Source organism: Seriola aureovittata, chromosome 8 (genome assembly GCF_021018895.1).
Source record: "Seriola aureovittata isolate HTS-2021-v1 ecotype China chromosome 8, ASM2101889v1, whole genome shotgun sequence".
Classification (NCBI taxonomy): domain Eukaryota; kingdom Metazoa; phylum Chordata; class Actinopteri; order Carangiformes; family Carangidae; genus Seriola; species Seriola aureovittata.
In genome coordinates this window covers 8,809,737-8,835,202 of record NC_079371.1, presented here as the reverse complement: position 1 = coordinate 8,835,202, position 25,466 = coordinate 8,809,737, and the positions used below count along the sequence as shown (strand labels likewise).

Here is a 25,466-nt window from a genome sequence, read left to right as displayed (position 1 = left end):
AACAAACTGAGGCGGCCAAAATTCAGGAAGAAATATCCACAGAGATCAACACAAGGTACAGGAATCACATCTCTAATCATTATGTTATACTTGTTTTGAGTTGAAAGTTACTTCCATATAATTTGATATCTAACAGTAAATCTTAGCTTTATTCATTTTGAGATATTAGTATCATCTACACCATCATCAGCCTCAGCACCGCATATGAAGCCATGTAAGATTTTGCTGCTGTAAACAGCACCTTCAACTTACTTCTTCAATATGCAGATGAGAAAATACAGACTTAATGATGCAAGGAAAGGTTGAGAAGGAGCAGCATTCTCTTTGAAACAGGAAACACAGGGGATTGTGGGCAATTAAGTCTTAATGTCTGAGAGCTACAGTAGATAAGATGAAGAAAAACAAGAACAAAAAAAGGGTAGTGACAGTGAAAAAAATGTTATGTGGCTATTTCTACTGAAACCGCAGGAGGAGAGAGATGCCATATCTGTAAAGACACGACTGTTGAATTTTTTTGAATACAATTTTTCAGTGTTTCGAGCACCACAAATGAGATTCCATTCACCTCCATTGATATCGGGGTGGAGGCACAAATATAAATGGTGGACAAATGAAACCAACCCTTTAAGCGAACGAGCCAAAAATGATATCAACCATAGATTCATCTATTATAGCAAGATATCACTGTTAAATTGACAGTGATGAAGCACCATTTAAAATGCTACATCCAGCCTGTATTAGACTCAAAAGTGAATTCTGTCAATGAGCATTTATGGTGCGTATTTATGTGTGTTCATGCTGGTGTGTGTATCACATATATACGGTACGTGTAGGTTCATATTTGTGTGTGTTTAGCTGCTGGTATATGTGCGAGGGATGGTCAGACAGCAATATTCACGTGCACTGTGCTCGTGCGGGCGTGTGGGTGTGTGAGACTGAGGGTGGACAGCCAGATGGATGACTGAGAGAAACAGAGGCTGAAGGTCGATTCATCAAACACAACATTGGGCGGAGAGAGAGAAAAGGAGGAGAAGATGGATGGAGGGGATAGAAGGAGAGGCAGACTGAAGGGACACAGGGGGAGAGAGCATGCAGATAGAGAGGGAGTGTTAAAGAGGAGATGAGAGATTGTCACTTTTATCTCTTTTAGTATGCTGAAACAACAAACGACTGGGCGGCTGTGGCTCATTTTGTGACCGGGTCCTAACATGGCACTTGGCCTGACACCTGGGGAATGATTAAACTTTGATTTAACTCAGTGCCATAACTAGCAAAGGGGAGCGTTGAATATTGAATCCACTGCGACACTCGAGGATGAAGCTTGCTACTCACAGCAGGCGGAGAGACTTGAGCCCGTTGAAGGCATGGACCGGGATGCAGCGAATCTGGTTATAGCTCAGGATGCTGGAAGACAGAGGACATTATCAAGGTCACAAGACGTAGTTTCTGACTAAAAAGGTTGTTTTTCACAATATTATTTCTCTTGGATATATTCGTTTGAAATTCTTTCCTCTTGTCTTTTCGACCACATCCCCGTATACATAAAAATGAATGTAGAGGGACTGAGAGGATAAAGAGACAAAGAGGAGAGAAGACATGAGAGATGACAAAGCAGATTTGGTTTTACAATAACTCAGAACAGGACCTCTAGCTGATGTAGGTTAAACAAGGGGAAATTAACATGGAGGCCACGTATTTAATAAAGTAGAAAAATTAGGTGGAGGTAAAAAACAGCCAGAGGCAAATCTGACGTCTTTGGAATGTCAACCTCCCACACCACGGTTCATTTTTCCTCTTAAATCTGCAAATGAACAAAAAGTAAGTGTACCGATGAATGGATGAAATGAAATGGGAAGGGTGCTATCTTTCTTTTAGCATAATTAGCATGGAGTCCGAAAATGATCCTGGTGTAAAAAGCTGCCTGATATCTGTCTCTTAAGGCAGCAGTAGTTGCTCTACATAATCATAACTACAGATTATCAAGAGGCCTAAAGGTGTCTCAGAGAAAAGAGGGAAAATAAACCAGACCTCCAACTTCAGGTTAAAAACTGGCATAAATGTTAGAGAAAGAAGCTTCATAGCCAATAAATAAACAGATTAACTGAAAGACTGGAAAATCCAATGTGGAAAGTGAAAGGTGAAACACTCTCCTCCACCTCTAGTTCATCTCTTGTGCCCGAGCAAAGCGTTTAACACAGAAAGCGTTCCAGTGATGCTATCTGGGGCTAACAGTAGAAGTCTGTGGTTGCACTGGGCAGCTCCCAGGCGTGAATCAGTGCAACTGTATGAAATATAAAACAAGGAGTTACTGGAAGAGAGCAAATGTGCTCAGTCAACCTTCCCTGGAGACACAAAATTCAGTAAGTTGATTTAAAATCCATGTATTACACTCAGTAAGCTAGAAGCAAAAAGAAAGAAAGAAACTTAAGAGAAGGAATTTGTATGAAAGATAGAATGGCAGTAAAGACAGACAAAGCTGAGGAGAGTGAAATTTAAGAGGTAACAGGTTCACTGAGTGAATGGAGAAGAAGTGAAAGGCAGTTTACAAAGGAATACGAGGGTAGGAAAACAATATACTACATGTGTTTTAGATAAAGGGATGAAGGAAGAAGGTGATACAAGAGGAAGATACAAGAAGAGCTTGACCCTTGTTGGGTCGAAGGAGAGACGTAAGAGAAAGAGGAAAGATTAATCAATGTTAAGAGAGGAAAACATTGATTCGTCTAAAGGTTTTTTTTTTTTAACCTAACACATGCACACACAACTCATATATAACATTGAGACATATGTGGGGTGTGTGTGTGCGTTACCATAGTAACTTACAGTGTGGCTAGCTGAGTCATGTTGCTGAAGGTGTACGGGGCCAATGTGCTGATGCTGTTGTTGCTGAGGTCCCTGTGTAGATACAAACACATAGTAAATGCACACAGACAAACACACACACACACACACACACACACACACACAGGGCAGACTGTATACATACATAATCAGGTTTTTGGCATGCGTATTCTGTTCAAGGTTATGTGAGTTGTACATACACCAGTGACAGCTGCTTCAGGGATGCCAGCTCCTTGGGCACAGATGTCAGCATATTACCCTCCAGGTAACTGTAAGGAAAAGTGCACAGTTAATGTAGTATGTATTACACATATATACAAACATATGCCTTTGGGGGTAAGTAAATAGCAATATAGCTGAGAAAAGTTTTGGTTTTGCAGCTTCTGTGACTAAAGAGAGCAGAAGCTGGAGGACAGGGAAGGGCAGATGAGAGGAAGAGGGCGTTGGTTTCAGCTGCGCTCATGAGAGGAACGAAATCAAATCTACCGTTACAGGGGCATTTTTACATTTACCTGAAGAGTGGCGTGTCCTTTGTGTAATATTATTTTTACATTCAGGTGTGTCCTATCTGAATGTGATCAACTACTGAATGGTTCCACATTTGTAAAATACTACGAATTAGATGAGAAGCTCCACCCCACTCTCATGTCTGTGTTCAGTATGCTGCTTGTCAGGGGACAATTAGCTTAGCATAGCATAAAGAGTAGAAGTCGAGGGGGGAAACCGCTAGCTGGCTCTCACCAAAGTGCGAATGTAGTTCCATGCTGAACACAAATAAGACATAGGAGTGGTGAGCGATCTTCTCATCTTAACTTTTGTCAAAAAAGTGAAGAACTAATCCCAAAGCGAAGAACTAGACCTTTAAACGAAAAGCAAAGCTAATCATGTGTTAGAAAAAGACCAACATAGCATTTTGGTTTTACCAGTTTTACCAGTTTTTAGCAGAGAAGAGTTACAAGATGTTTCCTGTAAAGTAGAGTAGAGAGCGAAAAGAGGAAGGCATGGAGGTAGTGTATAGTCTTTTTCATGAAGGACATGTTCTATTAATTTTTCACACTCATATCACCTCAAGTTAGCTTCTTCACTGATGTACAGGTAGGACTGTAGCATCTATTTGAATTTTCTGCATAACTGTAGAAGATTAGCCCTCTTAATTCACCAAACAGCCAATCAAGATGGGACATGACGACAAGATAACAAGTGTTGGGGTGTAAGTCTGCACAACTGAGCAGGAGGAGCAGGGCACAGCAAATATACAACAGTCCCCCACTTCTCCTTCTCTGTTCTGTGAGCATGTGAGAAACTAGTTAACAAACATACATACACTCAAGCACACACACGCTTTATGATCCGTTGGTCTCTGTTCCTCTCTCTCTCTCAGGTCATAAGTAGGTCATATGGACAGTATGATGGAGTGTCTTCTTCAGCCTGATCAATACCTAATCACTGCTATTGACCCCGCAGAGCAGGCCTATTTCACAGCTAGAGGGTTTTCTGTGTGTGTGTGTGTGTGTGTGTGTGTGTGAGTAATATTTCACTTCTCCCTACGAGAGATTTTGTTCCTACTTTTTTCTAAATTCCAAAATCTCGATTAACATTGTTTTACCCTTGCTTTATCCTACATCAATTCAAACAATTACTATCGTTATAGACATTTTCTTTATTGGCCTCTTTCTTCATCACGAGGATTTCTACTAGTTTGGAATTAACGACGAAGACAAAGCAATTTACAAGTTGTAATACTGGGAAATCATAAGCCCAATAAATAATTAACATTATTATTAGTGTTAGATAACTAGAAATACAAGCATATTCTGTTTCTCTCTCATGAGTGTCAATCTAAAAAACATCACATTATTGTACTAGGCAAAAGTCTGGAAAACCTTAACTACTCTGGCAAAGCTTTTCAGCATAAAAAGTGGACCTTGGCTTCTTTAGAGTTATCTTTGGCAATTACAAGGTTGGAAAATGAACATTTTTTAAAAGCAATTTCAAAAATATTTTTTAGAAAAGTAACAAGGACCTTGCATCCCCTCTCAGATGTCGGTAACTGTTCTGGCAATCTTTCTGTCTCTCTCTATTTGGCAACACAGCATATTAGACAGTATTTGACTGTGTGTTGTACATACAAATATAAATATTAATATCTGTGGTCATTCATAGATTCCAAACAAACACATAAACACACAGGTACCTGCAGCGCTCCTGTGAGTATAAACACATCAAGTCACACAGGGAAAGAGAGAGAGAGACGGAGTGTGTGCGAGTGTGGATGTGTGCATGTGTATTCACTAAATGCTTTGTTAGTTCCTGAAGCAGCAGAGGGCAAACGGCTGCATCAATATTGCACTGCAGCAATGTGTGACAGCGTGTGTTCCTGTGTGTGTTTATGTGTGTGTGGCTGTGACTTTGCATGTTATTGGAGAGAAAGCATTGACAAAAATGTTCAGTTTGTTTGTTTGCATGAACATGTCTGTTTTTTTACGTTCATCAGTTTTTGTGCCTGTATATTTGGACAAGTAGATCCTTGTATTTGAGTTTTTGTGTGTGTGTGTGTGTGTGTGTGTGTGTGTGTGTGTGTGTGTGTGTGTGTGTGTGTGTGTGTGTGTGTGCGACTCACAGCTCAGTGGTGTCCTTGGGAATGCCCTTGGGCAGAGAGTGCAGCCCTCTGTTGCTGCAGCGCACCACACCGTCTGAGCACGTGCAGACGTCAGGACAACCAGACGCAGGAAGACAACCATTATCCTCAGCACCTGGAGAGAGAGGGGCGAGAGAGAGCAACAGAGAGAGGGATATTAGAGAGAGAAAGACAAAGAAAAAGCAGGAGAGGGACAGAAGGAAGAGAGGGATAAAGACAAGGACAGAGAAATTCAAAAATGGACAGAGATGAGAAAGAGAAAAACGAGCAACAGATGGAGGGAGGAAGAAAGACAGAAGAACAGATAGAAAGACAGATACGGGATAAGGGAGGCAAGGGCAAAAAGAGAGAGTGACAGAAAGAGAAATGGGAGAGTAAAAAGAGATAAAGGTATAGATAGATATAAAGACTAAACTGCAAGTCAGTCAATTCCACTCAACTCTGGACTCAGCAGGACTCAGGACTTTTTACGAGTAATTTATAATCCATATCGAAAGACTAGAGGCTGTTAAAATCAGCTGCACTTGTGTTTTAACATCTGGCTCAGGACCTGCAGGCAGGTCACAGTAATATTAAAACCCCCGTAGACAATTCTGGAGAAAGACTGAACAGATGTTGTTTGGATGCCCTGTAACAACTTTGAAAACTCGTGTAAAAACAGCAACAAAATGAAAGTTGCTACATCCTGCAGTCATCTGTCGGTATACTACCTGCACTGTTTTGTCATAGCGAGGTGTGAATTCCGTCAGTGAAAAACATCGTGGTTTGAGTGATTACAAACTTCTTAATTAAAGACTGAAGAACCTAAATGGTTACCCTGTTTCTTTTCCTCTTTAAATTGTCTCGCTGTGAAAATACAAACAGTTCAGGCTATGCAGAAATGTTCCACACACACGCACACACACACAGACACACTAACACATGGTAGGGACAAATAAAAAAAACATCTGAGTGACTGTAATCATTCTAACACTCAGAGATAAGAAGGATCAGAGACTAGAGCTGTTGTTCTTGGCTTGAAACTGCTTCCATTTCCTTGACTGACAGACGAACTCACACACACGCAGCTTTAATCTAGCATTGCAGTATGTAAATAGTCGAACTGTGGTCCCAAATGTAAAACACGTTGAGTTTAAACCATAATGAGGGATAATGAAGAGTGGACGCTAAGCCAATAATAACACGACTGCAATCTGAGTCGGTGTGTGTGTGTGTGTGTGATTGTGTGTGCATGTGTGTGTGTGCGTGTGTGTGTGTGTATGTGTGTGTGTGTGTGTGTGTGATTGTGTGTGCATGTGCGTGTGTGTGTGTGTGTGTGTGTGTGTATGTGTGTGTGTGTGCGTGTGTGTGTGTGTGATTGTGTGTGCATGTGTGTGTGTGCGTGTGTGTGTGTGCGTGTGTGTGTGTGTGTGTGTGTATATGTGTGTGTGTGTGTGTGTGTGGAGAGAGAAAGAACATTAGGTTTATACTCATGTATGTTCACACTTTTGCTATTTTTGCCTTTGCGCCCATATGCCACCGTGTGCTGCACTGCTATACTTGCATGTGTGTAAGTATAGGTCTATGTGCATGCGCATGCTGAGTGTGGTGCACATTTAGTTTGTTAAACAGCTATCCCCTCCTGTCCTATGGCCATTTTCTCACTCACTTTGTAGTTTTCTAATTGTGCTAATGTCTGAATGTCGAGTAAATGGGCGCTTACGTGCCCGCGTGTAGAGCAGTGTGTGTATGTGTGTGCAAGTGTATATGTGTGTGCTTTATCTGATGTGTGTTGTTGGCGAGTCCACGGGGATGTGTAGCCGTGGGCTGACTCTACAGTTGGCTGATTGAACTAACATCTAAATGCGCTAAATATCTCCTCACAAATTCAATTAACTTTACCTTTCCCCTGGCTGCCTCTGGACAACTTAACAGTCATTTTACTCAACTATAAATAGACCGGACATGGGGACCTTGGTTGTATATATATATGTGTGTGTGTGTGTTCCTTTCTGTGCTTTTGTTCTTTTGAGAACTAGCTTGAGATTTACACTTACACCTTCAGAGTGTGGACAGTTTAGTGTTGCCAAGAGGTTACTTTTCCCCTGTCTGACTGTTAGTTTTTACGACTGTCAGCGAGATATATTCAAAGCTTTCGAGGTGATGGGCTGTCGGCCAAAGAACAACTGATTAGATGGTGGAGATGATCCAGATCTTTGACTTCCATCATCAAACTATTAGTATATGTGAGCTTAAATATGACATAAAAAAAAAAATCTATATCAAATTGTAGGTTTTCAAGGTCAAAAACCTATTAAAATAACTTTTACACAAAGGATTTTCTGTAATTTAGATCTGTATGACAGTTCCTCAGTTCTTACTGAAATTAGTTTGTTTAACGACTCTCAGTATGTTGTATAATGTTAATTAAGATTAGAGTTGGGATCAGCATAAAGTTAAAATTAGACATTTGATTTAACCATTGTAAAGCCATTGTAAGGATGGAAATAACAGGGCTTGAGTGTGGTATCAACCATTCGAATTTATGTTTGTGCAGCTGAGTGAGGTTGAAGGTAGATTTGTGTGAGCATGTGCGTGTGTGCAAGATGCAAGAATAAATATTAAGATCTGATACAATCTTAGAGTTTCCTTACTCGAGCCAACCCAGCTAACTACTTTCCAAACTCATTTTCAGTAAATGGTTGCAGCACAGCTACAGGAAATTAGAAAAGTGTAATGAATTCAAAGAAAGTCAGGAGGGAGAGAGAGAGGCAGAACAACACGGAGCGAGAGGGACATCGACAAGAGTTTAAAGTGTAAAGTACTAAAGAAAGAAACAAGGGGAAAAAGGAGGAAAGATGTAATAGACGGCAGAGCCAGACCACACTTTGCCTATGGCATCAAACTTTGGCGGCCAAGCCGATGGCCTAAGTCGCTATAGGCAGGCATCGTTGTGGTAACAGCAACGTCACTGTTGAAACCACAAGCTGATGTCATCGAAGGCTGCTGTTTGCCAGTGGTTACTGATCATTCTTTCCTCACAATACCCGGCTGAGCACGTGTGTATGTGTGTATCTGCTGGCTTAATAAGAAGGATAATGGATGTTTCTGACATGAGTATCTGGAAGGACTGTTACACAAGAAGACAAGAATCTGAGCTGAACATATGTCTAGTCCAGTCCAGCACAAACCAAAAGATCTGGCATAGCTGAGGATGTTACAAGATTTCACTGAGATATCACTTAAATCTGCCTGAGAACAATTGATTTTTCTTATTTTTCTAGGGTTTGAATTGTAACTTACACTGAGAAAAATCCTCATGTAGCAAAACAAAGAGTGTTCTCTGTTGACCTTTTGTTGCTGCACTGCAGCAGGGATTTCCGTGAAGTTTCACCAGTAATGTTGAGTCTTATTTACCTTCCTCCAATGACTGAGCTTTATGTCTCTCAAAGGACTTTAAAATACTTTAGTCAGAGTTACTGCATTATCACAAACATAAAATAACTTACGCTGAGGAAATTTATTCCAAGTGTATCTCTTGAAAAATGGAGAATGTATTCAGTGATTGGGATGAATAAACATGATGCAAACACACATTTCATTTACTTCTCAATCACTTGACTCATGCTCTTATCTGTGTAGGACACATGGCTGCTGACCGCCGCGTCATTTGTTTTAGGTTTCAGGCTATGACCTTTTTTGTTTCCTGACACTCCAGTGTAGTTTCAAATACAGATGGGATGTGCAGCCACATCCTGTGTAACTTGGTAGAATAATCCTGTACAGTTTCAAGTGTTGCTCAGTCCTGGTTTATGTCTAAGAACTGTTACTTCAAATCGTGGAACTTAAGATAAAACAGAAACAAACAACTGATCTACTGTAAGGACAGACAGAAAGAGACGCTCACCATCACATGTGAAGTCAGGGGTGGCCACGTCCTGGATGGGGATCTCCTTCAGGAAGGCCGGCTTCTGACAGCGAGGGTTTCCACTGACCACCCTGGTTTTCTTCAGCCACTGACCCAGCCAGGCCAAGTGACAATCACAAACGTATGGGTTGGACAGGAGGTTACTATGGACATAAACAGGAACAGAAATAGAGAGAGAGAGAGAGAGAGAAGGAAATCACTGAAACAGAAACAGACATCAATACTGGCAGCTTCCTAAACATGTAGCTGCACAATTATAGCTACAGTAAATGATTATCTCTCCACAATATAATGAATTCATCACAGCAAAATGATGCACATTTGCTTAATGTTTTCCCTGAATTTTGCCCTTACAAACAAAATATTGATACATAAAGTCTGAGAGTGAAGTGATACCGTCCATCAAGACAACCTACAATCACTACAGATTTGCAGGCAGGATCCATAATAAGACAAAAAAGAGGGACACAAAGCAAAACAGAGAGCTTATTAGCTACTTAGGTCAGGACCCATTCCAAATTTTGAAATTATAATCAAAAGTATTATTATTTGTATGGTATAGTGTACGCTGAAAAACAAGTTGTTGTTTTTTGGTCAGTCATAAATATAAGAATAAATTTAGATGGAAAACAAAGAGGCAAGAGGAAGAGAGAGAAAAGGGAACAAAAGAGAGCGAAAGAGAAAAGGTTATCAGATATTTTTATTCACTTTGTAAAGTACGAGAAATGGAGAATGAAAAAGAGAAGGTGGGCGAGTGAGAGAAATTGTGAAAGCGAGAGGGAAAAAAGAGAAAAGGTTATCTACCCATTTTAGTCATTGTTGATCACCTTTCACTGCATTTGTGTTGCTTTTGTATGACCGCTCATGTAATATTTATGCTGAACCACATTTAAACCGAATGTGGTGGGATAGCCGATAGCTTTAGCAGTACATAGTAGAATGGTGACACATTACAGCGTCTCTAGTTCTGGCACATCTAGGTGTCAGGTTGTAGAACAAGTATGAACAAGAAGATGCAAGTAGAAAACTTAAAGAGAGCTAAATGTTAACAGTATATCAGTTGGCGTACTAGAAGTCAACATGTATCTCTATAATGCTGATGGGGTGCCTCCATCTTGTGTCTCGAGATGTGCAAGTGGCACCTTACTGCCGAACTAATAAACCTGAATGTTGCTGTTTGTGCTACAATATTAATGGTGTGCTGTTACAGATAGGGACGAGTTATTTCCTCATTTCCTTGTAATGAATTGACCTCACTGCGTGGGTACCAGACCTAAGCTAAATCCCTTCCTTCCTTTTCAGCGTGTTAATCTTTTAATTAAATGGACAAACTGTAATGGGAAACAATGCACTAAAAATGGAGACAGATATTAGAAATCGTAGGAGTGAGAGAGACAGAGAAAAAGAGAAGTGGAGAAAAACTGTGGAAAGATAAGGAAATGAACACAGGAAGTGTTAAGAACAGAGGGTCTAGGAATAAAAAACTACTCATCTTTCTTTCATGCCTGACAGCAGGCAGGTGTTGCATACAAAATCAAGTGTTACTACAAGGCCAATGAAAAACTAATGCTGAAAAAAATAAGAATTGTGACAAATGATAGGGATGAGGGAACTATAATATCTCTCCATTCGTGTAGTGATAATCACCAACAGCCCCACTGAGCAATCCTGAGTTTATGCAACAGTGCATCCATCCATCCTCTACCTCCACTGTCCCCATTTCCCCTCCGTTGTCTTCCACCTTTCCTCCCAAAAGACTCAAGAAGAAACTTGAATCAAAGATGACAAGTACACAGCAGGACAGAGAGCAAGGCAGAACAAGGGAAGAAAACATGGAGGAGAGAGAGAGAGAGTAAAGAGGATGTGGGGAGACTTTATTTTGGGGCTTGGCATGTCTCCGTTCACCGTACGAAGAAGTATATAAAAATCAACCTGTAATGTTTTATTGACCTGGTAAAATCTATTATTTACAGCTTTCACATCGAGGTGGTCAGAAGATTGAAGAAGAAAAAAAACACACACATACATATTCACTGCTTTCCTGCTTCCTAACAGTAGTGTTATGTGGCAGGTCAAAGGTTGCCATAGCTTTATATTGTGGCAGTTGTTTCTGTACTTCTCCTCACAGACTGAACGCTAGTCAGCATCTTGACACAAATTAAAGTGTGGCTACATTTGAAAAAAAGAGATTGTGACATATATTGAGAGATAGCAGGAACAATGGGATAGAAATGAAAAAAAAACCCCAAAAAACAGGAAAATTTACTGTATAAAAAGCAAGAAAGGCCGAGAGAAATGACTCACATGGTGGACAGGGAGTGCAGGGTGGAGAAGGCTCCTGGGGCGATGCTGGAGATCCTGTTGTCGTAAAGAGACAGCAGACGCACCGAGCTCAGACCCGTAAACGTACTGTTGTCAATGCAGCTGATCTGGTTACTCCGCAGCATTCTGGAAACACAAGCACCAAATAATGCTAAAAAGTCATTGCTTGCACATTTTGTTTTAACTTGAACAGGAGACCACAGGAAAATCAAGCTTTTGATGCATAAATCTTAGTACCCAAATGTTAAAAACTTTAAACTGATGGATCAGGCATTGGTTATACTTCTATTCTTCCTTTTACTCGAGGGATGTGTTTTGACAGACAGTCTTAGTCTGTAAAAAAGTTGAATAAAAAGTAAAACATTTACATAATTTTGGTGGATAAAAAGGGTCAGATGAAGAGGATAAAAGAACATAACCCATAATGACATGAACAAAAGATAAAACAGGAAGCATGGGTAAATTCAAACCAGTTCCCAAAAGACAACCGTGACAGACTCTGTAATGTGACATTAGCTTTTGACATTCAGTCATGTGGGACCAGGCAAACTGAGTTAGTTAGCATTAGCAATCTCTGGGATGGGCTAACCTAGTTAGCAAGGCTATTACTGGAGCAGGGAGCCTCTTAACATAATGCAGAGACAGCCATGATACCATTAGAGAGTCATTAGCCGGCATATATATATACACACGATAGCATTAGCTAGTCATTACTGAGCATACACAGACAACATTAGCTCATGATTTTGTACACTATCCTGTAACCCCTAATTGGACGCTAGCCTGTTTATGGTGGGTCTCCAAATTAGAGGAACAACAATATGCTGTCATTAGCCTTGATTTCAGGGTGAGTGAGTAAACAAACCTTCTCCTCTCTTTTCAGTCTGGAAAAGAAAAAGTTAATGAAGCCTACAATCAGTAAGATGCTCACACAAGTCAAAGTCTGCATGGTGTAAGATGTTCACAACTAGCAGTCCCAACCACGACAACACTTGGTGGCCATTTTTTCAGGAAATATACTGTAGCACTCGGGCAGTAAACACAACAACTGAGCTCTATATAATCACGTAGAAACAGTCAACAACATGCTTTGCAAAAAAATCCTCATTTCACATGGCTACTTGAAAAACAAGACTGACACATTGACTGAACCGTTAAAAGACTCGTGTGTAGTCATTATACGATGGCCTTGTTTTTAGTCACATTTATGTGATTACCTGCTTATCCTTTACATTCATCCTCTCAGGTCTACTTGCTCTGTGCTTTATTTACCTCTACCATCTCTTTGTTGAGTAAAAAATAAGCTTTTACACATTTTAATCAGCATTCATTACCACTCTGTAGAGTGACGGGAAGAACATTCAAACCAGTGGGATTACTTACCTGTAGCCTACGTAATCGCATAATATTAATTTTCTGAACATTCAGACCACAACTGTACACAGTCAAACACACTCTTATAAAGAACTTACAGAGTTTTCAGGCCAGTGAGACCTCTGAACATGCGTCCCTGCAGCCCAGTTAGCTTGTTTCCTGTCAGCAGCAGCTCCAGAACTCCAGCAGCTCCGTCGAACACACCCTCGCGGATGTCCCGCAACTTGTTGTTGCTCAGGTTGCTGCAGGAAGGAAAAGAAATTACAGATTTTGTTTGTGTTTGTTTTAATTACATGAAGACTTTCACGACACTAGAGGGATAATGTAACCACAGATGCAAACACATATGAACAGTGTTACACACACGTACACAATATTCACACTTTAATTGCAGTGATCAATCACATCCCTTCAACTAATAAATGTTAACTCTTCTCTCTTTCATCTTAATGTCCTCGCCTTGTACAATAGATATACTGATAACAGCTTACAGCCATCACTATAACTCACAAAGCACACACACACACACACACACACACACACACACACACACACAACACACACACACACACACACACACAAGTAAATGAGACAAGTGGTCACAGACAACTGAAAATGATTGCTATCTCTCTTCCTTGCACAGACAATGAGAAAAATGAAAATGAAAAGAGAAGCGTTTGGACACAGAGACAATAACTTGAGATGATAGCTATCTATCTATGGTAGCTTTCATTCATTGCTAGTTTGTTTTCTCTTATCAGGTGGAGAGGAGAGGAGAAGAGATGAAGAAGAGGAGAGGAAAGGAAGAAGAGGAGAGGAGAGGAGCAGGAAGTAGAAACAAACTTTAGAGTAAAAAGAAAAGTAACAGGATAGGAGAAAATTTTGAGGTGTGGAGAGATGGAAGGATAAAAAGTGAGGAAAGGAGAGGAGGTGAAGAAGGGAGGGAAGGAATTGAGAGAAGGAAAATGGAAATGAGTGCTAGCCAATCTATATCGTCACTGACACTGCTAGATGGTTAGCAATTTCCTCTCCAATAAATCAACTGCTGGTCTCTGCTCTGTTCTGTCTTTCTCTATCTCACTCTGACACACACACACACACACACACACACACACACACACACACCTAGAGTAGGTTGTAGATAAGGACTGACTGTAAATCTGAACTGAAGGCCCATCTTCTATTTCCATTTAATATTCGCTTCCTCCATACCTCAGACCCAGCCTTCCCTTCCCTTCTCTCTCTCTCTCTCCCTCTCTCTGTGTGTGTGTGTCTCTCTCTATGTCCCTCCTCATCCTCTTGCTTGTCTCTAGCCACTCCTCTTCCTCTATCCCTCACTCATGTCTCTCTCATTTTTACTCCTGCCCTCTTTGCATGTGCATTTTTTTCCTCCACACTTTTCTCTCGTCCTCATCCTCCTTCCATCCTTCCTCCTTACCATTTTCTTTTCGTTCCTTCCCCCTTTTCATTCCATTGGCCTCCCCCCATCACCTTTCCTTCCTTCCTTCCTTCCTTTTCTCTCCCTGCTCACTTCTGGTTCTAATTGCATTCCCTAGCTCTGTCCATCCACGTCTTTCCACCTGTTCTCATCAATCTGTTCTTGGTTCAGTCGTCTTGTAATTGCAGTGCTATTCCTTCCTTCCTCTATCAGCCAAAGATAAAACAGGGGAAAGACTGAATAAGAGCACTATCTCATTAGAGTTTAAAAACAATAAACAATATCCCCATCGCACACTTCACTACCATGGATGGTCCACTTTACTTCCTCCTCAGAGGAGGAATGAGTAAATTCATGCAGGATTTAGCTGATAAACCCCGATCCTCAACATAGAAAACTGAACATTTAAGATTTGCCTTATATAGATCTATATACATACATCTTCTTCAAGTTAGGCAGCTTCTTAAACATCCCCACAGTCTCCAGGACGGCAATCTCGTTGTCGTTTAGCCGCCTGCAGAGAGAAAGATAGAGGGAGCACGTTAGACATTTTTTCTTTCATGGGCCTAAGTGCTTCAAGGGAACAGACACACATGATCATGCACACACACAGACGCACACTCACGCACAAAACAAGATGGAGAGAGGCTGCGAGTCAGGGAGGAATGACTGCATGAAGGTTAAGAGGCCTTTAGTGACCACTGAAGTATGATGCAGCAGAAAACCACAGAAGGGAGGAAAGAAACAACAATTTGGAGAAGAGAAGAGAATAGAGGGGAAGAGAAGAGAAGAGAAGAGAAGAGAAGAGAAGAGAAATTAATCTTTTCTATGCGGTCATCAATACTCACACTGCCCTGAGCCAGGAGAAAACAGTTTGAGAGATAGGAAGCTAGACATCTGCTTTATTGAGGTAATTTGTACTAAAAGGGTGCTGCTAAAAGGATGCTCTTTGTGTGTGTGTGTGTGTGTGTGTGTGTGTGTAGAGTGAGAGAAATTGGGGAAAGAAAGAGAAAGTTCAGCTGGAGGGGATACTTTCTAATGAGATACAGGGGAACTTAAAAGATGGCTCAACCTGGATAAAGACAAACTAAAAGAAGACATTTTGTAAAAGTCTGGAGTAGATTGGGGGAAAATCATATTGCCTTTACTGCTGGGTTGATTTGTGTAGTTTGTATGCAGAGAATGTAGATGGAACATTTCAAATCTCTTCACCTTGTGATCTAGGAACCTCAGTATCAACTTAGAATACACAGTAGTTTTTATTGAGTGCAAATAATTCTCTTAAGATTGATTCTTTCATACCTACTGAACACTATCAAGGCTGATGTCAAGGATTTTTTTTACGGCTAGTGGGAAGTGTAACAAAGAAAGACAGAAAGATAGACAGATGAGAGAGAGCATAAAAATATATAAGCCTTCAGCTCAGCCATTACCTCCCCTGATTTCCCCTGATAAGGCAGGTTACAGGACAAGACTGTGTGTGTGTGTGTGTGTGTGTGCGTGTGTGTGTCTGCGTGAACATGTTTGTGTCTTTCGACATCCGAGTTGGTTGGTTGTTCTTATGGAAAAGGCAAGAGAAACGAAAAAAGAGAGAGGGTGTCAAAAATGGCAGAAACTTTGATGTGCCCTCTAACCAACCATAAAGGACAAAGTGTGGGCCTATATATTTGACATGAAGCACCCTGGGAATGGACAGAGAGAGAAGGAGGGAGGATAGAGGCGTTTCACAAAGAATAACAGAACCAAAGAGAGAGAGAGAGAAAGAGAGAGAGAGAGAGAGAGAGAGAGAGAGAGAGCAGAATTAGGGGCTAATGGTCTGTGGGATACTGATATTATTAGTTATCAAAAGTGGCACCCATGGTTGAGTTCACTATTATACAACTAACCTCCATAAGTGATTCTGTGGCAGTAATCCTGCATCTGCTACAAAGGTCTCTTATTCTTCAGCTATTCTCCATTTTACCACAGTGATAGCAATCACAGAAGCTCTCCTCATTTCACCTACATCGTGAAGCTGATTCTGATTTAGCATTATTAGGCAAAACTTTGCTTCTGGCTGGATTCCCGTTTCCTGTGAGGAAATATTATCTTATTGAATATTCAATCGAGGGCCAGGTGCTGAAAGTAAAATGGAGTTTGCTGATTTTAGCAGCAACACTTCTTTCTTGAGTCACAGTTTTGAATAATAAAAAACTTTTTGGTCTCAGATTCTGTGTATTCTAAAACTTATGAGCATTTTTTTTTTTAAAAGTCTTTAAAACACATCACAGCAGTCTTCTTACATTTGATGTTGTGCCTTCTTTTGGTAGTGCCAATGTGTTGTGAGTCGTTACACAGGAGAAGACTGATCTAAAACATATAAGTAATGAGGCCCATGGTGATGTCCTAGAAATGTTTGGTTTTGTCCGACAAAAAGTAAAAAATCCAAAGTTTGCTTTCATACAATAAAGAGAGAAAAGCAGCAAATCCTCACAAACTAGAACCTGAAACCAGAGAATAGTGTTTGTGCTTTTTGACTCAAATGATTAATTGATTATCAAAATGGTTTTCCCCGTTGATCGACCCATTGATTAATCAAAGCTAAAACATGTATGTCTTTTGTATTCAGTGATTCTAACAGATTCTGAACACATACTCAGACTTCTTAACCTTCCCCACAATCAGATTTGTTGCTCTCTTTCCATTTTTCACCAGTGAAATGAATGATCCATGGGTCTATTCAGTATTGGAGTGTGAGACCTTTCGCCAGACATCATGATGGCTCCTTTGGGACTTGGAGGAAGATGGAAAAGACTGTTGAGAGGCATTTTGGTCTGGAAGCTAAAAATGAAGACTGACGTTCACGATACTGCACTCAGAGAGGCAACGAGGCGGAGAGAGAGACAGGAAGAGAGACAGGCAGTTCTGCGTGTGAGCGCGCGTGTGTGCATTGCATATGTGCATTGCATATGTGCATTTGTGTATATATCTGCATGTACTGTATGTAAGCCTGCACGCTTGTGTTTTTGTGAGCGCATGTGGCTGAGAAAGTGAAAAACTCCTTGACAGGTCTGTGGTTTGTTTTAGGATGTGTGGTGGTTTATAGTTTCAGGTTAGAGCAGTCTAACACATGGCTTTTAATCTGATATTTCATCATGTCTTGTCATATAAGTGCGCATGTAAAAAAGGAAACACTATCCGACTTACAGGTCTGTGGTGTGCTCAGGGATGTGTGGAGGTATACGGATCAGTTTGAGATTGGAGCAGTCGACTACGGTGCCCTCACAGCGACATTTCTCTGGACACACCAGGTCCTGGAAACACTCGCCACTCAGACGGCTACGATAGTCCTCCTGACCTGCAAAGGAGAGAGGGAGAGGAGGAAATAAAGTGACATAAGAGAAACGGAAAAACAAAAACAGGGGAAGAAGAAATCCCCAGTAAATGAAGTCAACAGTGGAGTAGGAGACAGAAGGCGAAAGGGAAAAAATGATGGAGGGGGTGAGAAGAGATGCCAGAGAGACATTAAGTTCTTAGTGTTAGACTTATATATACCTTATAATGAAGGGCAACACATTATTCCAAAAAAGATCCAGCCAATAATGCATATTCAGATGTAGCCATGTCAAAAGTCTTCATTCCTCTGCCAGGCTATCAATACCCGTTTCCTGTTGGGAGTTTAACTGTTCGGAAAATTCTACTTTTGCTCTAATTTCAGCTGCCAAAGGTTGTTAAATATAACCAGTCATTTGCAAGACATGAATGATCTTAACTCATCTCCACAGCTCCTGCGGCACTGTGCTGTTCTGTATGGCTACCACTGTAAATCAAATTAACAAACAGAGATCCAGGTGGTTTTATGGAACCATCTTGTAGATAAATGTGGTTTAACCCCGGATGTTTTTGTTTAACATGGTGAGCCAGAGACCACTTCTGTTATTTAGATATAATGTGAGCAGATATTATTTATGACCACCAGTGCCTGTGGAATAGACCTGGTTTACATCATGCAGCACTTGTATTTGTGCGCCACATACGCTCTTTGTATTTCTCATGGTTATCCCTCTTTCTCTTCCTCTCTCTCTCTCTTTCTCCTTCCAGCTTTGTTGTCTGCCTGTTCTCTGTCAATTTAACCTTTTCTGTTTTTCACCACCCTCCTATCAGACTTTTCTTACGTTGGCACAGACTACTTGTTCTTTCGGTCTGTCTCCACTTACTCCTGGCACACACCCTGTACGGCTGTTCTCTGCTCGTCATTGTTAAACGACTAAGACCACCTAGGGAGATTTTTCAGTGAGTAACCTTGATTTGAACTCCGTAGGTGATCACTACTCGCCAAGTGATGTCTTATCTTTTCATGGGATGTGGCTAGCTCCTTTCAGGGGCAGGATATTTTGGAACAGTGTCTCTGGGTTGCCGCAAAACCTTGTTGGTTGGCAAGGTGACAGAAAAGGAAGAGCAAGGGAGAGAACAGGAAATAAAGGAAAGTAAGGAAGACGACAAAGCAAAGAAAGGAAGGGTTGTTGATTTTTGTTTTTTAAGTTTCTCTGTCTTCCTCGGCCTGAGCAGAAAAGGATAAAGGGGTCTGTACAGAGGCGGGGGTATCAGCCAGAAAGGTGTACCAAGCATTTCTCTTTATGTGGTTTAAAACCCTACAAAGAGACTTTCCAAAGCAAACAAAACTAAGGCAAAAGCATCTGTTGAAAAAAAAAAAGAAAAAAAAAGATGTGTAGAGTTCAAATTTATGCTGACAATTGAGCAGTCGAGGTGAATGTAGATGTTTTTGAGCCACCTTGAGCCACCCTGTGGAGTTTTTGACCAGCGATGCAATACACAGGCCTGCTGCCCGTTTTACATCTATTCCATTAATCAAAAGTTGGTCGTGGTAACGTGCAAAGCAATAATCTAATGTGCCAAAAGAAGGCGGGGTAAAAGATGATTCCCGGCCTGCAAGCCACGGATATAAACAACGCACCATTTCAAATATTAAAAAATGTTGAATTTGCAAATGTTTTAAGATTAATGGAATTAATTGAACACATTTTTTAGATCTCAAGAATACACACGATGAATTGTGGTGACAAGCACTGACTGTAAACATAACCTTTGTTTGCTGACAGGAAAACTCCACAGGGCACCTTTAAATTGCCCAAGAGTAGAACACCAGTTAAGCACTGACAATCAACACTGATTGATTATTAGTATTTTGGTGTCTAATTATCTGTCAATGGCTCATTCATTTCAACAACAGTTAAAGTCCCATGTATCAGAAGCCCTACACATGAATGCAAACATACAGAAGTGTTTAGCCTCCAAGTGTGATTGGCTGGGAGAGGCAGGTGGGCGTGTGCTCGGCGGTCCCTGGCGCTTGACGGAACCATGTGATGTCACAATAGGCGGGGCCACATGGTTAGATCAAGCACAAGAGACAGCTGCACGAACCAATCAGAATGCAGGTCCACACAGGAGGAAGGCGGGGCAACAGAGAGCTGCACCATTCAGTCAGGGGTCAGGGTCCACACAGGATAGGAGAGGCAACAGACAGCTGCAGATCCACACAGGAAGGGAGGCGGAGCCAGAGAACTGTCCACCGAGAGCGAAAATGTCCACACAGGTCCATAGAGGAAGAGAAGATGCAGGGAGAGGCATGGGACTGCAGAGAGGAGGGGCTGAAGCAAAGAGGACTGCCAGGACCAGTTTTTGGAGCATTTCTAATCTAGTTATCTTGATTAGCTCCATGGGCAGAGCACTAACATTAGGGGTTTCCTTACCACTGAGACCTCCCATGCTAAAAATACAGCACATGTGCTCATGATACTAAAAAGCACTTTGGATAAAAGATAAAAGCCTTCAAAATGTAATGGTATTGGTTATGCTATTAATGGTGTGCCCAGTTTAGGCTGGAGCACAGCATTTTAGGAAACAGGAGGGGTGGAAATGTCATGTGAGCAAATAGTCGGCCTTGGAGACGCACTTTTTACAGCGTACTGATGTAACTAGGACGACTGCGATGGGAACTATTGTTTCAGTGCTTTAAAAATCTGTTATCCAATTTTTCTTGAGTACTTCCTCTTTTATCATTACAGGAGTGCTGTTATGTTTTTCTTTAGGTTCCACGCTCCAAAACGGTCGTGATAGAAGACCACTAAATGACAACACAACCGAACTGTTGTACAACCCACCTTGTTGCTCATTGTAAAACAAACACAAGATACCCTTATCTTTTCTGATAATTCTGTTACATGATCATCTCTTCTTAGCACAGTCACGTTCAGTATAAGGCTAAAGTGACTGCGGAAGCTAATACAGTTGAGGTCTCATATTACTCTGCTTTGTAATCCAACGATTTACTCGCAACCGCCGTTTTAGCAAAATCAAATAGTTAATAAAATGTCTGTAAAGGGATTTTAAAAATGTATTTATATTGTATATTTAAGACAGGGAAAACAATGAGACGAGCCTCTGCACTGAGGATGTGAGGTGTATACACAGTCATAATTTCACACAAGTGGGCGATCACAGTCTATGGCCAATCCCTGCTGACTTCTTTACTGTGCTGCTTCAGTATACTGAATTGGTTTGTGTTGTAATTAGTGAGACCCGCTGCTTGTATCAAAGAAAATCACAGTAATACACAGAGAGAGACAGAGTGTGAATGTTCTGTCTGTACAGCTTGACACTTGACCTTTGACCTGATTAATATGAATCTTTATTAACCTTCAGAGGCAACTCCCTGCATGTTTGCTTGTGTTTGTTTGTTTGTGTATGTGTGTGTGTGTGTGTGTGTGTGTGTGTGTGTGTATTAGCCGTGTCTGTGTGAACTCATCGCCTTACCTGTGCACCTGAACTTCTTGCCTTTAACCTGGCTGATTCGTTTGTTAGCCAGCCTTCTGGGGTGGCTGCAGCGTGCTCCACTGGTCTCGATGGGATTGTCAAACAAGTAGTCAGCCAGCCACTTCAGGTGACAGTCACACATAAAGGGATTCTGGGCCAGATGACTAAAGAGAGGGAAGGAAGAGAGGGGAAGGGGTGTTACGTGTTTTAGTAATACTTTGCAACCCTCTGCGACTCCTCTCATTTCTGACGGATCATCATGATGACGGATGTGTAGCCCTGAATATCATAAACCTACATTTGTGCTCTCAATAGACAAAATCAATCAAAAATGCACTGAGCTTGTGTTCCTCTAATATAGAGCATGTACTTACAGAGTCTTGATCGAGCGCAGAGGGGCGAACAGTCCTTTGCTGATAGTTTGCAGCTTGTTGTCGTACAGTGAAAGCAGGTTGAGGTTCTGCAGGTCTTGGAAGGTGTTGACTCTCAAACAGTTAATTTTGTTGGCATTCAGCAGTCTGAAACACAAGGAAGAGCCGTTCAGCATTCACTTTTTATTTGTAAGTCTTTTACTTACTTTGCTTCATTATCTCTGTGCACGACACAAACAAAAAATAAACACATATGCAGATAATGAGACAATTCATTATTCCCAGATGCAAAACCTTTACTTCTCCTTTACTGTCCTCTTCATCTCACTATTTCCCACCTTGTCCTTCGCTATGGCTTCTCCTTTCCCTCTTCACTCATGATTATATTTTTTCTGGCCATGACCCATAAATCTGAAAATTGCGGTTTTATATATTTTCACTTTCTCTTCTGGAGCAGGAGGGGAATATCTACTGTTGGGTTGGGTAGTGTAATATCTTGTTTTGATGGGAGAGACAGATGGTGAGGGGAGGGGGGAAGGAGGAGATAGAGGTGGGAGAATGGAGAAGAGATGGGATGGAGGAAATAATGGAGTGAGACAGAGTAGGGACAGGTGAAAATTTAATTTGTTTACACAGATATACATTTAAGCGAAAGAGGCTGTCAGTCAAAATGGAGGAGAGAGAGAGACGAAGAAATGGGAAATGTGATAGAGGGATTAGGTAAATGACAGGAAGGGTTTTCACCTCCACCCTTCCCTCCGTCTCCCTGTCTTTTCATACCTGCAATTCATTAGCTAATATATATCCACAGTGTCAGTTTTCCCCTGTATTTCTCTTTTCTCGCTCCTTGTCCTTCTAATTCTCCACCTTTTTGCTCTCTTCTCACAGGCCATACGCAACTCTTTTTTAATGTCTTTTCTTTCATTCTATGTTTCTTCATCTCTCTCACTTACTCTCCTGTCCTTTCTCTCCCTCTTTTCTTTGTTTGACAGGTGACTAACTCGGTACTTGGTATAGCAGCTCAGCTTAATCACCTCAAGTCATCCTAACGAGCGCCCATACTGGCACAACCCAGTTATACATACACACACACACACACACACACACACACTCACAGGCACTCACAAGCAGATATATACACACACACACACGCTGCTCTGCGACATATCCACACCTCATTAGGCAGCTCACAGGGGGAACTAATTACTTGAAACTGCACCAGTAAAACAAAGCAGCGCAGACAATATAAACAGCAGACCGCTAGCTATACAAAGCAATAAACACATCTTTGTCATGGAAGGTTGACATGCTGCTTGATTCACCAGCAAAAGCTAATATATAATTTATAATAATCACGCCATATGGAAAAATAACATCGTCTGGAAATTCTTGACAAATTCTGGAGATGGGAGCTTTTCTTCCATCAGTGGCGAAATATTAAAAGACATATTCCCTCCCTGTGTCTGCTGAGCAAGCACCAACACCCTCAGGCAAATGTCTTTTTGTGGGACTGACCAATGATGTGGCGAGACGTGAATATTAACTAATCATTCAGTGCTTTATTTATTCATTGATTGACGCAGTCACAAATGCATAGAAGCAGTCTTGTATTAGCTTACTTAAGGGATCACACATGCATGTACAGACAATATTCAACATTCAGTGTTTTAGTGTTTAACAGTTTGTGACTGCGGCATCATCACAGGCTCTGAGGGAAATGCTTTTCCAATTAGAGGCTACCAAGTGTTAATGATGTCACATGAGACATACTTGGACACTGAAAAACCAAATTTAAAACTTCTACTTCGCTCTCTTTTCTAATCTTTTCTGAATTTAAACTGTATGTTTCTCCATTTTCATCTTCTTTACCCATGTCTCTTTTTTCCATCTTTCCTCTCCATCCATCCATTAATCTATCTATCTATCCATCCAACCCCCCCCCCCACTCTCTCTCTCTGTGTCTGACTATGCACCATGCATCCCAATGATCCACCTCAGCCCGTAAAAGGTGTTTGTGGGTTAGATTCACTCATCCTCATTCTCTTTGCTTCACTTCACTTTACGACGGAAAAGCCCAGAACATTTGCTGCTTCTGCAGTGGACTGCGGCATTTGTGAGGACCATATGCCACATACAGTACCGATGTAGCCATTATAGGAGCCAGAATTTTATTTATTTTTTTACTGCATGCTGAACCACTGCTGCAGCTGGAATCTGTGCCCATGAGGAATTACTTACAACTAATAGTTTTCTGCTTGTAGACACTAAATACTAAAAGAACTATGGGAGATCACAGATTTTATTACAGTGCACCAATTTGGTTCATGTTGATCACTTAAGAACATACTCGCTGCAGGCAGACAAACACAAACACAAACACACACACACACACACACACACACAATAAAGGACAGATGGAGGGTTAATGCATGAAGAGGGCATTCTACAGTAGTTGCTCCTGCACTATAGTGATTATTAACAAGTCTTGGTCCTGTGACTGTGGGTGAAACGCCTGATGCTCTCTTACTCATGAAATTACCACCATATATTAAAGCAATAAGGATCTATAACAGTAGCCCGAGCTGTGATTATGGTCCAGGGGTAATGTACTGTAGATATGACTTGCTGGTGCCAAATCACCAAATCATTCTACCGTGATTAGGAAAAATCAAGTCTTAACATAAATGCAGCCATATCCGCTCATTATGCTGCATCTATTGTAACTGATACGTATTACTGACAACTTAACAGAAATTGTCAAATGACACTGATGAACATCTGTCATAACATGAGTAGCATGAGTCAATTATAAAACTTTTAAGTTCGCCTTCGTACACAGTATGTTTAGAAATATGGATCACGCAATCACAGATTTTTTTTCTCCTAAAAACCTGCAGGCCTACAGTATGAAGACGTATGAACGCTCTGCAAATTAAGCCACAAAACAAATATGTTCCATTTTTATAAATCACCTACAACAAGGGAGTCATACCATTCCCTAAAAGAAACTGAAGCTGTACAGAGATTTTGGACCAGGCTGTTACAAATCCACAACAGTACAGCGTTTCCTGGTTTCCTTTGTTTGGGTGTGTTATTCTTTCACTTACTGAATAATATATTTCATTGTTTTCTGGAGGGACCACACACATACACACAGGTACACGCTTAACAAAAGACCAGACAGACAGTACTTACAGTAGCTGCAGGGAAACCAGTCCATCAAACAATCCCTTGGGCAGCTCAGTGATCTTGTTGCCGTACAGCACCCTGCACAAGACAGTCAAAACAACGTCATTTAGGTTACAGTGTTTCTAAGGCTTTGCTTACACGCTAGGACTTATGTGGTGTAAAGCCTGCCACGAGATGGAACAAAATACTTCCTGATTCCCGATACAGTCAGCCACTGGAGAGGGGCCCTGCTCTGCATCCACAAGTTATGGCATCTAGTAATATTTTATCAAATTAAAGTGTATTTTTTGCTTCATGAAAAGAAAATTCAATTTTTGTTTTGAGGACACCGTTAGTTTTGATGATGCTATTGAAGAGATATAACCTGAATCACACCCATCGTACCCGTAGAATGACTGACTGTAATATTTCAATGTTGAGTGGTGCTGCTATAATTGCAAAATTGCCTACTTGTCTTGTGAATTTCCATCTAAATCAAACAGATGGCATGCGTCTAACAGATGCATATGTTTTATTGTCAGCATGTAATAACATTAACTGTCATATGAAGCTGTTTGGGCTGACACTAGCCAA

General features: G+C 41.0%; 1 protein-coding gene across 3 annotated transcripts in view; it reads right to left on the bottom strand.

Moving 5' to 3' along the window:
* Window positions 1-25,466, bottom strand: part of slit3 (slit homolog 3 (Drosophila)) — a 244,940-nt gene that overhangs the window by 33,869 nt on the left and 185,605 nt on the right. For all 3 annotated transcript variants that reach the window (XM_056383620.1, XM_056383621.1, XM_056383622.1), the window contains 12 exons: window positions 24,900-24,971; window positions 21,708-21,851; window positions 21,334-21,497; window positions 17,707-17,857; window positions 14,960-15,034; window positions 13,181-13,324; window positions 11,691-11,834; window positions 9,366-9,529; window positions 5,462-5,594; window positions 3,042-3,110; window positions 2,824-2,895; window positions 1,333-1,404 (listed from right to left, as the gene is read on the bottom strand). In XM_056383620.1, the coding sequence (XP_056239595.1) occupies window positions 1,333-1,404; window positions 2,824-2,895; window positions 3,042-3,110; window positions 5,462-5,594; window positions 9,366-9,529; window positions 11,691-11,834; window positions 13,181-13,324; window positions 14,960-15,034; window positions 17,707-17,857; window positions 21,334-21,497; window positions 21,708-21,851; window positions 24,900-24,971 (1,404 nt within the window). The remainder of the gene's footprint in view (window positions 1-1,332; window positions 1,405-2,823; window positions 2,896-3,041; window positions 3,111-5,461; window positions 5,595-9,365; window positions 9,530-11,690; window positions 11,835-13,180; window positions 13,325-14,959; window positions 15,035-17,706; window positions 17,858-21,333; window positions 21,498-21,707; window positions 21,852-24,899; window positions 24,972-25,466) is intronic.